General features: G+C 36.7%; 1 protein-coding gene across 3 annotated transcripts in view; it reads right to left on the bottom strand.

Moving 5' to 3' along the window:
- Positions 1–14,741, bottom strand: part of LOC103037390 (inositol polyphosphate-5-phosphatase A) — a 210,562-nt gene that overhangs the window by 66,730 nt on the left and 129,091 nt on the right. For all 3 annotated transcript variants that reach the window (XM_022684630.2, XM_022684631.2, XM_049481646.1), the window contains 2 exons: positions 6,462–6,514; positions 4,182–4,301 (listed from right to left, as the gene is read on the bottom strand). In XM_022684630.2, the coding sequence (XP_022540351.2) occupies positions 4,182–4,301; positions 6,462–6,514 (173 nt within the window). The remainder of the gene's footprint in view (positions 1–4,181; positions 4,302–6,461; positions 6,515–14,741) is intronic.

Here is a 14,741-nt window from a genome sequence, read left to right as displayed (position 1 = left end):
GGACAGTATGAGAGTGCAATAGAGAGACCCACATGAGAGAACACAAGAAGAAAAGAGCAAAGGAGAGAGAAAAGGGACAGACGGAAAGAAAAAGAGTGCAAGAGCACAGCATGCACAATAATGCTGCTGAAACTATGACACTATGGACTATTCTGGCTGAAAGTGAAAAGTAAAAAGAAGTCTTTCTCAAGTGGTTGAATACACATCTATACTGTCTACATTTCCTCACATAGACATGTTTTCAACCACTTTAAAAAGGATGTCTTTACATCTTTCACCTTCAAACAAACCAAAATGGAATGCAGTTTCAAAAAACAGCATTGCTGTGTGGTCTTTTTAAAAACTTTTTGCTAGGTGGGAGCGAGAGCACGATCGCAAGTGCGAGAGAGCAGGAGAGAGAGCTCAGAAAAGTGAAAAGGAGAGAGAGAGAGGGAGCAAGTGAGAGGGGGCGATCGGAGGAGGGAGTGAGCGAGTGAGCGAGAGAGCACTAAATGCTCCAGCCTCTCAGTATTGTTCCCTGGGGGCTCGGAGCAGTGGGGAGATAAACAGTGTTTAGCAGCTGAAAGGGACAGAGGAAAAGAGCTTATCTGATGTGTTCTCAATGGGCTGGAAGCTGCACTATTAGGCCTCTGAGCAGATAAGAGCTGAGAGGAGGGGCACCGGCAGCTCTGGGCTGAGGACTGAAATCCAGGTGGCCTTGTGAGTAGACGTCAGCGGCACTGCTGGACGTCCAGCAGCTAACACGGAGCAGAAGCTCATTCTTTTAGTAAAATATAATGCAATTTTTTTTATTATATCTTAATTCAGTGTGTTTAATGTCAGTGTGGTTTTTTTTTTATCATTATTTTTTTATCTCTGTGTACTTGTGAGTATCTGTCTGTGGGCTGCTGGGACACTCTACTTCCTCCTTAGGGTTTTACAAATTTTCTTTTACAAAAGAATCTTATCTCACTTCATATTATCTTGAACATGATGAGAACATGATCTGGCCAATATCCTAATTCATACAATCTCTGACCTGAATATTTTTGCACAGTTTGCTTTTTTACTATGGCTAAAATAGGCTAAACTAAGGTGAAACTATATTAACTGGTCTATTAGAATGTATTGGTATGCTCTGGTTTAAGAGTGATCATCTAATTACACATTTTTCACAATAATTACTTTGTTTCAACTAAATTTTACCTAGTCTGGGTATAAGTAGCAGCAAGAGCAAGTGAGAGAGTGAAAAACTGTGTGTGTGTGTATGTGTGTGGGATGGGTTGGGGGTAAAAGCAATGAAACTGAAAACTGCAGGGTAAAAGAAGGTCTAAAAGAAGGGTCGACTACATACTCTCCCTCTCCCTTTTCCTGCTCGCTCTTTCTGGGCTAGAAGTCAGAAGGAAAGACAATGGGCCAAAAAGATGGTTCCCAAACGGCTGCTGAATGAGCACACTGTTGGTGGCAGCGCCGCGTTCAAAAGGCCGGGCCGCCACATTGTCCTCCCCAATCGCCACAGGAGAATAGAGTTTGCTGGTGGCTGCCAAAAGGTTAGCGGCCCTCCTGAAAGGAGCTGAACATTATTCACTGGCTCTAACAGAGCCTGGGAGATGGGGGGGGCTTTTGTATTCTACCCACCCTTCACTCGGCCCGCTCCGGATATACCCCTGTAAAGCTTCCTTGCTGTAAGCTATGCAGTCGCAATGCCCCTAAAGCAGTAATGACGAAACATAGAAAATCCTAGCAACTAAGCAATTAAGCTCCACCCACTCCCCTAAAATACTATAGGGACCTCTACACTACAGCATAATCACATGTAGATTCTCAACAGTCTAATGCACTGTTTTATAACCTTTAATTAACCTTTAAATAATGATGAAGATATATTAACTATTACCACGCTCACAACTAGGGGTGTGACGAGACACTAATATCACGAGACGAGATGAGACACGATGTTGAGTGCACAAGAACGAGACAAGATTTAAAAATAAATCTTTAAAGAAAACGTCAAAAATGAAAAATGGCTTTAAACTATTTTATATTTTTTAACTAGTTTTATTTGACAAAATCCTATAATGCACACTTAACAGACTGGTTTCTCTCACACATTGATTCTATAAGAAAAAAAACAATAAAATAAAAAATAAAACTTTTCTAGGTCTTATATAGTGCAAACAGTAAGTGCAAACTACAACCAGTCATATTAAGCCTATGGTTTGTGTTTGTTTTTCTCCTAAATCTCTTGTAATTTAACTATGCATAACCACAACCAGTCATATTAAGACTATGCTTGAAGTGCAAACAGAGACTCTGTTACCGTTTATTGTTTCCCCTGAAAAGCCAAAATGCAGCCAGACATACAACTTAAAAGTAGCAGAAGCATCTTCTATGCAAATGCCTGAATTTTCTTTTTCTGCTGAGAGCTGCTCTCACTGCTCAGCTGCCACGTTCTATCGCTACTGGGTTGCCAGATCCCTCTTAAAAAGTCCACACTTCACTGTTTTTTTCCCCCGCGAGACAGGTTTAAGCCTGACGAGAAATATCGTCACGTTTTAATCTCGCGATATCTCGTGCCACGAGATCCCGTCACACACCTACTCACAACACATCACATGTAGCTGTTGTTGCTAAATGTGATGTGTGAGTGCGGTTGGGTAGAGTGTTGATTTGCAAAAATACGATCAGCCAGAGGACGCATATGATATCACTGGGTTGCTAGCGTCTACAGGTGTGCATTAAGTGCTAAAGTGCTAGCCTTCACAGACGAAAAAAAACAACAACACTGACTAAAAAAGTGCTGGCATTAGTGAATTTCCACTTAAACATGCAACCAGGAGGAAGATTTATGAGTCTACGTTTAAAAATAAATCAACTTCAGGAAGACAAAAAAAATATAGCAAAACATACGGTCAGAATCCTCTGTGCAAGCAACGAGGGGACCTTTTCATACTTCATCATATCCATAAATCCAAGTAAAATATGGCTTAATAAAACCTGTAAAAAGGTGCCGTATTCCTAAAGCACTTCCACTTGGCTGTCCATTACAGCCAGTCCATTCTTTCATCAGATGAGGAATCAAGGAGCGAGTGAAAGAAAAAAATATGATCTTTGAAACATAAAAGCACATCATAACTCACGGGGTGTCAAATGCTAAAAAGACAGCCAGCATATGCATGCAGTTATTCTAAGTGGATTAGTGGTAATGTCATAGCAGGCGCCCTATGCATTAAGATACCATGTTAGAGAGCGTTTCATAATGGAAGGGCAGCACTAACATGCTAACACGCACACGCACGCACACACACACACACACACACACACACACACACAGACAGACACACACAGACAGACACACACAGACAGACACACACACACAGAGACAGACAGACAGACGTGCACTTGTCTACACACTGTCACAAAGTAAAGGGACAGCAGTGTTTTACTTTTTTTTTTCTAGATATGATTTTATATACTGTCCCACAGATTGGGTTTGTTGATGGTGAACACTGTAGAGTGAGATGGGTGTGCTGATTTGTTTTGCACTTTACTGCATAATACAGAGCTAGTTTAAAGTAGGGGTGGTTGATATGGTTCTAAAATAATATCACGATATTTCAGGGTATTTTTGTGATAACGATATACTTAGCAATATAGGAAAATAGAAAAATAATTAATTAATTTCAGGAATATAGTATAATAGTATAACAGCATAATCATAATGTGGCAAACTAAATAATATAGCATAAAATAGTATAATGCAGCGAAACTTTTTGCAGTATTTTTTCATGCATATGAACTGCAAACAAAAACTATAAACTAAAACAATTATACAATAAATACACTTAAAGCTTCGCAGTAAATAATAGACTACTTTTAAGACAAACCATCCCTATTATCACGATATGGATTTTTAATATCATGATATTTCTGTGTCACTATATATTGTATACAATATAATATTGCCCACCCCTAGTTTAAACAATCTATAATGACTGTTCTGTGGCTTCTTTGTAGAGACTTTGTAGAGAGGCACAAAACCACAGCAACTGTGCTGCACCATTGTCCTGTCACCAGCCCTGTGAAAGGACTCCAGTGTACACAATAAACTCAAGAGGTGCTTTCACCTGAGTCTCTCATTACATCCTTCTCATTCTCTCCACAGACAACTCAACTCTCTCACACACAAACAAGTCTCTTACCTGTCCAGCACGTAGCCGAGAGCTTTCTGTCGCGTGCCTGTGTAGACAGAGGGGCTGTTCTCCCAGGCCACCAGGTTGGAGGCATCATGGAACAAGTGAATATTCACCAGGTCAAAGGCACTAAAGAGAGAGAGGGAGAAAGTTTAGCAACACCTCATGCCTTAATGGTTTAAATGTATGACCGTACTACATGTGCAGTGACTCACACCCATATAGATGTGTCTGTATAAAAAGAGAATTTACGAGAACAGATACAGTAACTAATCAAATGTAATTTTAAAAAATTAGAGTTAGTGCAGATACTCTGAACACAGTAAATAGAATTCACACAATATAAAAATAAACACAATATAATTTTCCCCGCCGATAATTTTCTCTATTTGCCGATAATTTTCTCTTTATGTCTATGTTGCAGAAATTGCTTTTAAATCTATCAACATAAGCATTTTTTTACCATTGAGTAAATGGAGCATTCGTTTCAGACATTGTGGTGGGAGTGTGAAGTAGGGGTGGGCAATATTATATCATATACAATATATTGTGACAGAAATATTATGATATTAAAAATCCATATCGTGATAATAGAGATGTTCTGTCTTAAAATAAAATCTATTATTTACTGTGAAGCTTCAGGTGCATTTATTGTATAATTGTTTTAGTTTGCAGTTTATATGCATGCACTAAATATTCTGCAATATTATTTGCTGCATTATATTATTTTATGCTATATTATTTATTTTGCCACATTATTATATACTGATATACTATTATACTATATTCCTGAAATGAATGAATTATTTTAGTTTTCCTATATAGCCAAGTATATGGTTATCACAAAAATACCCTGAAATATCGTGATATTATTTTAGAGCCATATCGCCCACCCCTAGTTTGAAGATAATATGGGTATATCGTACATCTCAGGCCAAAATTGCTACTATTGAAATAATTGTGAATTCTGTTTTGAGTACCAGAACAAATTGCAAAAAAAGAATACCCTCAAATTATTTCGCAACAATGGGAAAAACAATATGGAAATATAAAAATGATGGTTGCAGTTATTGCTCATGTGATCTCTTTATATATATTTTGTTAACACTTTACAATAAGGGTCACAAATAGCAGTACATACCACAGTAATAACTGTCTCAACTCATTATATATTGACAATACTTAAGACATACTTCTTAACTAAAGTCTCAACTCCTTGTTATTGCTTATATTATTAAGCATTAAGTTTAGTAATGATTAATAATGTATTTCACTAATGTCAGTTAATAATTAGTTTAGACATTGTCATTAAGTACTGCTTTAAAGTGTAACCTATATTTTGTTTATTTTTTATTTATGTTAATTATATTTTAAATAAAAAATGTATTCAATACATAGCAGGAATTTTATCCCTACTTATTATTTAAAAAGCTGTATTTAAACAGAAAAAGCAATTATTCAGCTGTATCTACTAATTAATCAATATGTACTAATTATTGAGTATTTACTAAGTAATTATTTGAAGTATTTTTTTTTCTTCCTCAATATAGTATAAACTTTACATGTAACCAGAGGTCTAAAGTATTTTCACACATGCAAGCTTTTAGAATAGAAAGGGTTAAATCAAAATGTCTGTGGTAGCTTAAAAAGATAGCTTCTTTAAAAGCTACAAGTAATTTCATTTCCAATTTGTGTGCATATCTGTGTGTTTAGCTTTGATCTTTAATAGTGCATGCTCTGAGCCTTCACACTCCTCACTGAGCGCATGCACCCAGCTCTAATCTGTTTAAAAGTGACATGTGTAGAACACTACAGATGCTTTCACAGTGGCACTGCGGCTAAGCCTGTTATATCTCACAGTATATGTCACTGTTTCATTCCCTCGCTCCTTCTCTCTACCACCCGCATGTCATCTCTCTCTCTCTCTCTGGACCGGAGCCCTGTCCCTGTCGAGCATCATCATCCCTCCCTTCCAATCCTCTGTTTTGGCCCTTTTGTTCTGTTGTATTTCTTCTATTAGATTACCAGATCCCTCCTCCCCCTTTACCCATCTCCCCACGGAGAAAACCTTTAGATCCAGAATGCGCAGGTTCAATCGCATGTAATGTTTTCTGTCATCTGTCAGATGGAGCTGCTTGACTAACGTGATTAGGCCTAATCCAATCCAGTCCACTGGCCTGCCCACAGCACTGACACACACACACACACCCAGACTGGAGCTGGACAGGGCTGGAGGTCTTCCTGGAGAGTGTGTGTGTGTGTGTGTGCAGGTAAACCACATACACTTACCAGTCTCCCAGAGCCCAGCGAGTCCTGATGAAGCCTTTTCTGGACCATTTGCACTGTGAATAAACAGCAGATATAAACAACAATAATCAGCATTTTAGAATAAATACAGTTTACAAACTAAACATTACAGGCATTTTATATTTTATAATATCATGATAAATTTGTATTTGTGCCTATTTGAACTGATAACCTGGTAACTAAGCATAATGTGGATATCGCCAGCTCTTTAAAAACTAAATTAAGTTCTTTATCAACTGCATGTTTCTTTACTGAAAGTACAATAAGTCCTGTTTAATTGTTGGATGAAGTGCAGCATTTTTTTTAAAATAAAAAATCCTTAGGTACCGCTTTAAAATAAGGCTCTTTTAAGTTTATTAATAGTTTATTAATGGTTATGAATTAAGTTTTAAATACTTTAAAAAACAATCTAGTAATCTCTAGTAAAATACTATAGAAAGTCAGTTTAGTCATGTAATATGTTGTTGTTATTGTTAACTAAATGAATAAAGTTATTAAGAGAAATGTTAATGCTGACTGATGGATAAGACAAATTGAGATAAATATCTAGAAAAATCTAAGGTTTTACAGTATAAATGAATGTGGAATCACTATTTGGTACATGACAGGCCAATGTTGCCTTTCCTATTCATTTGTTGTAACTGCTTATTAATGGTTTAGAACCTAATTAATAACCATTAATAAAGTAAAATATTTATAAAGGAGGCTTATTTTAAAGTGCTCCCAATCACTATGTAATTTAATTAGCAGTTTTTTAAATACTGTGCAACACGGAGCATCATAAAAATTTCTATAAATATCGTAATACATTATTTTTGCCATATTGCTCAGCCCCAATCACAAGGGTATTGTACACATACACAATCTCTCTCTCTCTCTGTGAAAAGACTTCATTCAGAGCGGTCAGCCTTGCACCTGGATTTTATGAAATTAGTAGTGAATGACACTGTAAGATCATACCAAGAGATCTTATTTTTTACAAAATAGGGAATAGCATTTACATTAAATGTAAAATTAGATAACAGTGTGTGAGTACAGCGTTAGCTGCACCAAACAACTAATTCCCTGAATGACGTCCAGAGTTTTATGTCATTAAATTTAAGAATCTAAAATCTTTGTAGCATCTTTTTGATCAGCGCACCGAAGAACTGTGTACTCCCTGCAACCAAGCAGCTTATATTCCTCTGCCAGCCTTTAGCAGACTACAGAGGTCTGTGCATGCTTTAGAAAGAACCAAGAATCTCTGACCAAAACATAAGGACACAGGTTCTGCACTGCCCTCTGGTGTAGGTGGTTCTGTGAGGATTTAAGTGCACTTGTTGGCTGAAAAAGGTGTCAGTAAGGTAAGGATGTTGGATGATAACCTCACCTCATCATAAAGGATGAGCCTACTCCTGGCATTAGACATGGTGCCAATAGGTTCATATATGTAGGTATACTCCAGAGAGTTCTATTGTATTGGTAATGCTTCTCTACAGGGACTAGACAAGAGAATGAGAGTGCATTTCAGCAATGGGTGTTTTTTTTAATTAACCACTTATTAAATGCACACAGGGCACAACTATATATATGTGATGATGAATACTAACAATGACTAAGTTTAAGTCTGAGAAACAACATTTTATGCAATGACTGGAAAATGTTGTTGCCTCTATTTACTGGCTCCAAAACAACAACTTTACAGAGGAAGGAAAAAAAAATGAACTTTTAGTGGAAGACACTTAGGAATCGTTTTATTTAAACATGTTTTAAAGATTTCTACTGGTCTATTCTTAATTCAGTTCTGACACAATGTTTAGAACGACTGACAGTTTCACAATGAAAATGTCAAAAAAGCAATACATATATGGTGTATAGAATCATTTCCCAATTCAAATAAATTGTTTACCATTGGTCTAATGTGCAGCCAGAAATGCCACAAAATTAGATATTAAATAATGACAAAATCTTTATGAATACATGGCAACCCCTTGCTGACAATATACAGCTCTGGAAAAAAATTAAAGAGACCACTTCAGTTCCTGAATCAGTTTTTCTGATTTTGCTATTTTTAGGTGTATGTTTGAGTAAAATGAACAAGGTTGTTTTATTCTGTAAACTACGGACAACATTTCTCCCAAATTCCAAATAAAAAAATATATATATATATATATATTGTAATTTAGAGCTTTTATTTGCAGAACATCTGAAATGGCTTAAATAACAAAACGATGCAGAGCTTTCAGACCTCAAATAATGCAAAGAAAATACGTTTTAACAAGTACTCAGAGTTCAGAAATTATCTTTTTTAGTGGAATAACCCTGGTTTGTAATCACAGTTTTCATGCATCTTGGCATGTTCTTCTCCACCAGTCGTACACACTGTTTTTGGATAACTTTATGCCTTTACTCCTGGAGAAAATCCAAGCAGTTCAGTTTGGTTTGATGGCTTCTCATCATCCATCTTCCTCTTAATTATATTCCAGAGGTTTTCAATTTGGTAAAATCATAAATTTTAAATGGTCTCTTATTTTTTCCAGAGCTGTATATATTAATCAAGTGTTTATATTGAAACTTGCATGTCACTTTTTCAGTACTCCTCAAGCAGCAATGAAGTAGTTATATCTTTAAGGATTTAAAATGTTTTGTATTATTATAATGATAAGTTGCTTTGAAGACCTTAAACAAGAACAGAGAACAGAGGCTGTAGTTTTTTTTAGATGCATGTATGAATTCCAGCATAGTCACACAACAGTCGTAATCGGTGAGTGGTCTCAGTCATGACCTTGTAGTCCTTGTAGTCTTTTTTTAGTCCCAACTGACTCAAACACTATACAACAACATACTGTCCACTGCAACCTCTCGATCTTATTTAAGATGCCAAAACTTCATAACCTAACCTCAATCTTCATATTTCTCTTCATCAAATACTGAGTGAACAGCTGAATCAGATCAGTCTAATACACACATATACTGACACACCCACAGAGCACATGATTTACCACACAGCTTGTTATTAAATGAGAGACAAATTGATACTGCGAGTGTCCTCATTTCCAATGCACAGACAAATAAATAAATAACCATGCCCTCTCTCTTTCTCTATCTCTCTCTCTTTCTCTCTCTCTCTCCTTACCTCTACTTTCTAGCTCACTCACTCACTCACTCACTCTCCCTCCCCGAGCTCCTAATGGGGAGTTAACTGCTGCCGTGAATAAACTAATTACAGCCTGGGTCACATAATTACAAATTGACTAATTTTATTTAAAAACTCTGATGCAAATTAAAAGCCTGAGAGATATTTGATTGCGCCTCACATCTTTCAGACCACATTAGGACAAGATTAACTGTATCAAGCTGAATTACATTAGCATAGTTGAATTAATCTATAAGCTACTGCGGAGTGGGATGTATGATCCCAATAACACCACAGTGCACTGTTCACATGGGACAGATAGGAGAGTGAAGTTCAGGACAGGGGTTAGAAGATCCCAGCTGTCCGAATTCCGATTAATAACATCTACAAATTTGGCAAACACAGAGCTGTTCAAAAAGTCAGACTAACTTTCATGTATTCAATTTCCAGCTAAAAAATATCAAGTTACTAATTTTCCAGTGACCATAAAAAAAAAGATGAAGAATGTTTAACAGTTTTATATAAAAAAAATCACACAGAAACCTCTGGTTTCACTTTGGGTTTTTCTATAAAAAAAACCTGCTAAATTTGTAATTATTTTTCACACCTTCAAAATTTAGCATTAAAAGTTGGGAATTTTGTGATTCTCAGTATACAAATCACTCCAAAAACAATTAATAATGCTAAGGTCTGGACTCTGAGGCGGTGAATACATTGTTCTGAGAATATCAGCAGATTTAGCAGACTGATATTTTGCAGTACAAGGATGGACAGAAATACAGAAATACTTAATATTTTCAGATCTTACATGAAAGTGGAGTGGTGGTTCTCCTGTCTTTCTTTCCAGTGTTTATTGCTGTTTATCTGATATGGAAAGTGTTTCTATCACAGTTGTTGGCAATCTCTTTTTTTTCCTGCAACTTTTAAAAATGTTTTATTATGTATTATTTATTATATTTAGGCACTTGGATTACCTAATATCTAATTTCATCAAAAATATCTCTTAAAAAATTAATAATGGTAGCTGTCAAAGTTTTTTCTTTACTCAGACCATTATTTCCTTAATGACCCCACAGCCTAATTGGTCTGACGAGACATCAATGAACTGCAAACTTCCTACTTAAAATAAAAATAAAAATGCAGTCTTTAAAAACGACCCTATACAGAAAAGTAAAAGATCTTACTACAATAACTGATAAATGGCTCTTTTTGGCCTAATAATGGCACATTTTAAAATCTTTTTTCTTTTATATATGTATTTTTCTTCTTGGTTTTCTTGTTTTCTTTTTGCAAGTACGAAAAAAACACTAGCATTATTTGATAAATTAACATGTTTGCAGTCAGTTCCATTTTGGGAATATATAATGTAAAACAACAAACAGAGGTTAATTAATTTAATGGCATTAATTCAAATTACTGTAAATCTAAAACATACAGTCTGGACTGAATAAGGACAAATTACTAGGGCTGTCTTGATCGTGTCATTTTACCTGAAGGATTCATTACAAATTATTGCAAAGAGTGATTCAATGGTCTGTTTTTAAACCCTAATTATTGGAGCAGTCCTATTTGCTTAATAACATGATTTACCTGCTTTAATAACACACACTGTATTATTTGTAAATGGATTACAGCAGTAGAAGAAAAGGAGAAAAAGAGAGTAGAGTATGATACACTACACAAGGTTCCAAATATGTGCAATAACTGTAGTCCAGCTTATATTAGTTTTCTCTGATGTACCCTGCAATTTAGCACAGGGTTTTCGTGAATAGCCATACATAGTACAATCCACATCCAGACATCACATAACAAGAGATCAGGATTAAACTAAGCTTAAAGAATGGTCTATTAAGAATTTGTCTGCTGCGAAAACCACTATATTTTGACTAAAATATATTTAACAATATGATTGTTAGTTTTAAAATAAGTTCCTAAAATGCAGAACAATCTAACCACAAATGAAGTAGGACCACATTTCTTTTTTTCATTGTTTGTGTAGATGTTGAACAAGGAATATGATGAACATGCTGACTCAGGATTAAGGCAAGATGTTTCTGGAGTCACAATGTTACTGTTGCTGTACTGAACATTCACTCAGAAATAGTACTTGTTGCTTTTTTTTTCAAGTTTGGGGCATTAACAGGAATCTTGATTGACCACCACATCAGGGGATCTACAGAGGAATCCAGGGCCTTTTTCAGCAGGTATTATGTACAGGCTGTGTATCAGTGTGGGTTCAACTGTTCAGAAACTAAATTACACAGCTACTTGATCTATTATTTTCCTTCAATGCTCTATCATGACCTCCATTTTCATTACTGTCTGTGTGTTGGGATTGGGATGATTCTGATATAAATAATTACGGGAATAATTGTGGTCAGCAATTGTTTATCTGCAATTAAGCATGTTCTAAAATTACACACCCCTGGAGAACATAATAAACCACGCAAAACTCACTATTCAGTCAAAGGTAGGGGTGTGACGAGACGCTAATATCACGAGACGAGACGAGGCACGATACTGGGTTCACGAGAACGAGACGAGGCACGATACTGGGTTCACGAGAACGAGACGAGGCACGATACTGGGTTCACGAGAACGAGACGAGATTTAAAAATAAAATGTTAAAGAAAACATCAAAAATGAAAAATGGCTTGAAAACTATTTGACAAAATCATATAACGCAAAACTTAACAGACTGGTTTCTCTCACATTGATTCTATAAGAAATAGAAACTTTTCTAGGTCTTATATAGTGCAAACAATAAGTGCAAACCACAACCAGTCATATTTAGCCTATGGTTTGTGTTTTTTTCTCCTAAATCTCTTGTAATTTAACTATACATAACCACAACCAGTCAGACTATGCTTGAAGTGCAAACAGAGACAGAACATTTTTCTAAATACAGTATGTGCAATACGTGTACGGTTTATTTACTTACAGTATTTACATATGGTTTGTGTCTTGTTGGTCACTCTGTTACTGTTTTTTTTTCACTGAAAAGCCAAAATGCAGTCAGACATACAACCTAAAAGTAGCAGAAGCATCTTCTATGTAAATGCCCGAATGTTCCTCTTCTGCTGAGAGCTGCTCTCACTGCTACTGTGTTGCCAGATCCCTCTTTAAAAGTCCACACTAAACTGTTTTTTTTTCTCTGCGAGAAAAACTGGTTTAAGCTTGATGAAAAATATAGTCACGTTTTAATTTCGCGAGATCTTGTGGCACGAGATCTCATCACACCCCTAGTCAAAGGTATTTAACAAAAACTGCTGCTAAAGATTGAATCAGGATATTGGGGCTTTATAATCGGTCATCTCCAGCACTGTTCACTCTGACTGAGTGAGAACAATATTAGGATTTGGGCCATTGACTTTAATGCTGATGATAAAATGCCACAAATCTCATCCTGTCACATCAAACTACCTCACAGAGAAACAGTCTGCTGGCTCTGACCACTCTCTCTGCTTCTCCCTCTCAGTGGCCAGAGGAAGGGTCATCCTATCGGGGAGCAGATGTCTGTTAGAAAGGTCAGCGAGCTGGAGGTGAAATAGGCTGCTCTGAGAGCTCCAGACCAATGACAATGATGAACGAGTGTTCGCGGCGGATCGCCGTGACCACTGGCTCGTGCTGCGCTGACCGAATACAGAGGATGGTAGGGAAAGGTAGTGACATGGAAACGGAGGCACTGGTCTGAGAGTAGTAGTCCATAATCTCTGCCGTCCACTAGATCTCTATCTAAAACTAGCCAAGTCACAAGACACCCTGTAGAGGTTTGGAGGCGATGCGGCTATAACCAGCCTATGCACTGACCTTTGTGATGTCTTGCCTGAAAGACCCCACTGCCTCATAAATTAGAGCCTCAGCTGGGCCTGGAAGGCAGGGGGACCCTAGCCTATAGAGCTGTACACAGAAAAAATGCACTGTGAGTAATAACTAAATCATCACAACTGATTGATGTAGCGCAACACAGATCCTCCCATCACTCCTTATTCCACCATTCCATTTGCTGTCAAAATATTGATGCCAAAAGAACAAAAGGCTGGGACACTCTATAGAAAATCTGCCACTAATTTTAAGCTTCTCTTAAACAATATTCTAGTCCAGAAGCACAGAAGTCCAGAAGTGGCTCCCCCAACATTAAATAACTTTTTAAATGATACAAATGCCCAAAATTTACGTCAAAATCTTCTTGTAATGTACAGGGAACGCTGATTCTATCACCAGAACCACCTGAAAATCCAAAGCAAATTCCTCAGAAAAACATTCTCATAACATACAACAGCCAAGCGAAAACATTACAAATTGTATTGTAAATGGTATGCCAAAATTTATGGAATAATAACTGCACTATTCACTCTGGGTGGCAATGTCTTCAGTCTGGTCTGTTCTGCATATTTCAACTTGTCCAGAAATGTCTCTGCATAATGACAATTCCTAACTGTAAACGGAGTCAAAAAGAGCAAGAAATATAAATTCTCACCTAATACAGAAAGACATTATTTAATACATTTGATTATTATTATAAGTCACTCTTAGCAGGAGGGCAAGAATTTTATGAATGATTCTACACAGACCAAATCCAGGCTTTGTAGTTGTAATTGCTACAACTACTACTGTTATCTATGCAACTGACTTATCGCTGATTTTTAACAAGTGTGCCAGAAAACACATGTCTACTGGAAATTAGCCAGTCTCGTCCAATTAACAGAGCATAAGATGATAATTTGTTATCTACACTAGAATCTTGTCTGATTAAATAAATCTAATAAAATTTGAGGTCACCAAGCAAAAGAGCTCATTCTTAAGACAGACACAAAAGAACCTTTGTATTTTACATAGATACAGAGTTCATCCCTTCAGACTATTGCCCTTTTATAGTGGAAGATTAAGTCGCATCCAACCAAAAACGAAACAAAATTATCTATTTTGAAGTAGCCTGTCAACCGCCTAAAGCATCATATATCTGCGTTCAAAAAGTCCCGTCAAAAAGCCCTGGGAGGCACGCGAGTCGGCACAAACCCTTCCCATAAATAAATAAAACAAAACGTAACAAATGACTGCGTGGCGGCTTGACTTAAAAGGATTGAGGAAAGCCGGAGAAATGACAGGCCGCCGAATCCATCAGCTCGACCTTTCACAAACAATGC

Source organism: Astyanax mexicanus, chromosome 7 (assembly GCF_023375975.1).
Source record: "Astyanax mexicanus isolate ESR-SI-001 chromosome 7, AstMex3_surface, whole genome shotgun sequence".
Taxonomy (NCBI): Eukaryota; Metazoa; Chordata; class Actinopteri; order Characiformes; family Acestrorhamphidae; genus Astyanax; species Astyanax mexicanus.
Note: the sequence above shows the minus strand (reverse complement) of the source record. Positions and strands in the feature narration are given on the sequence as shown.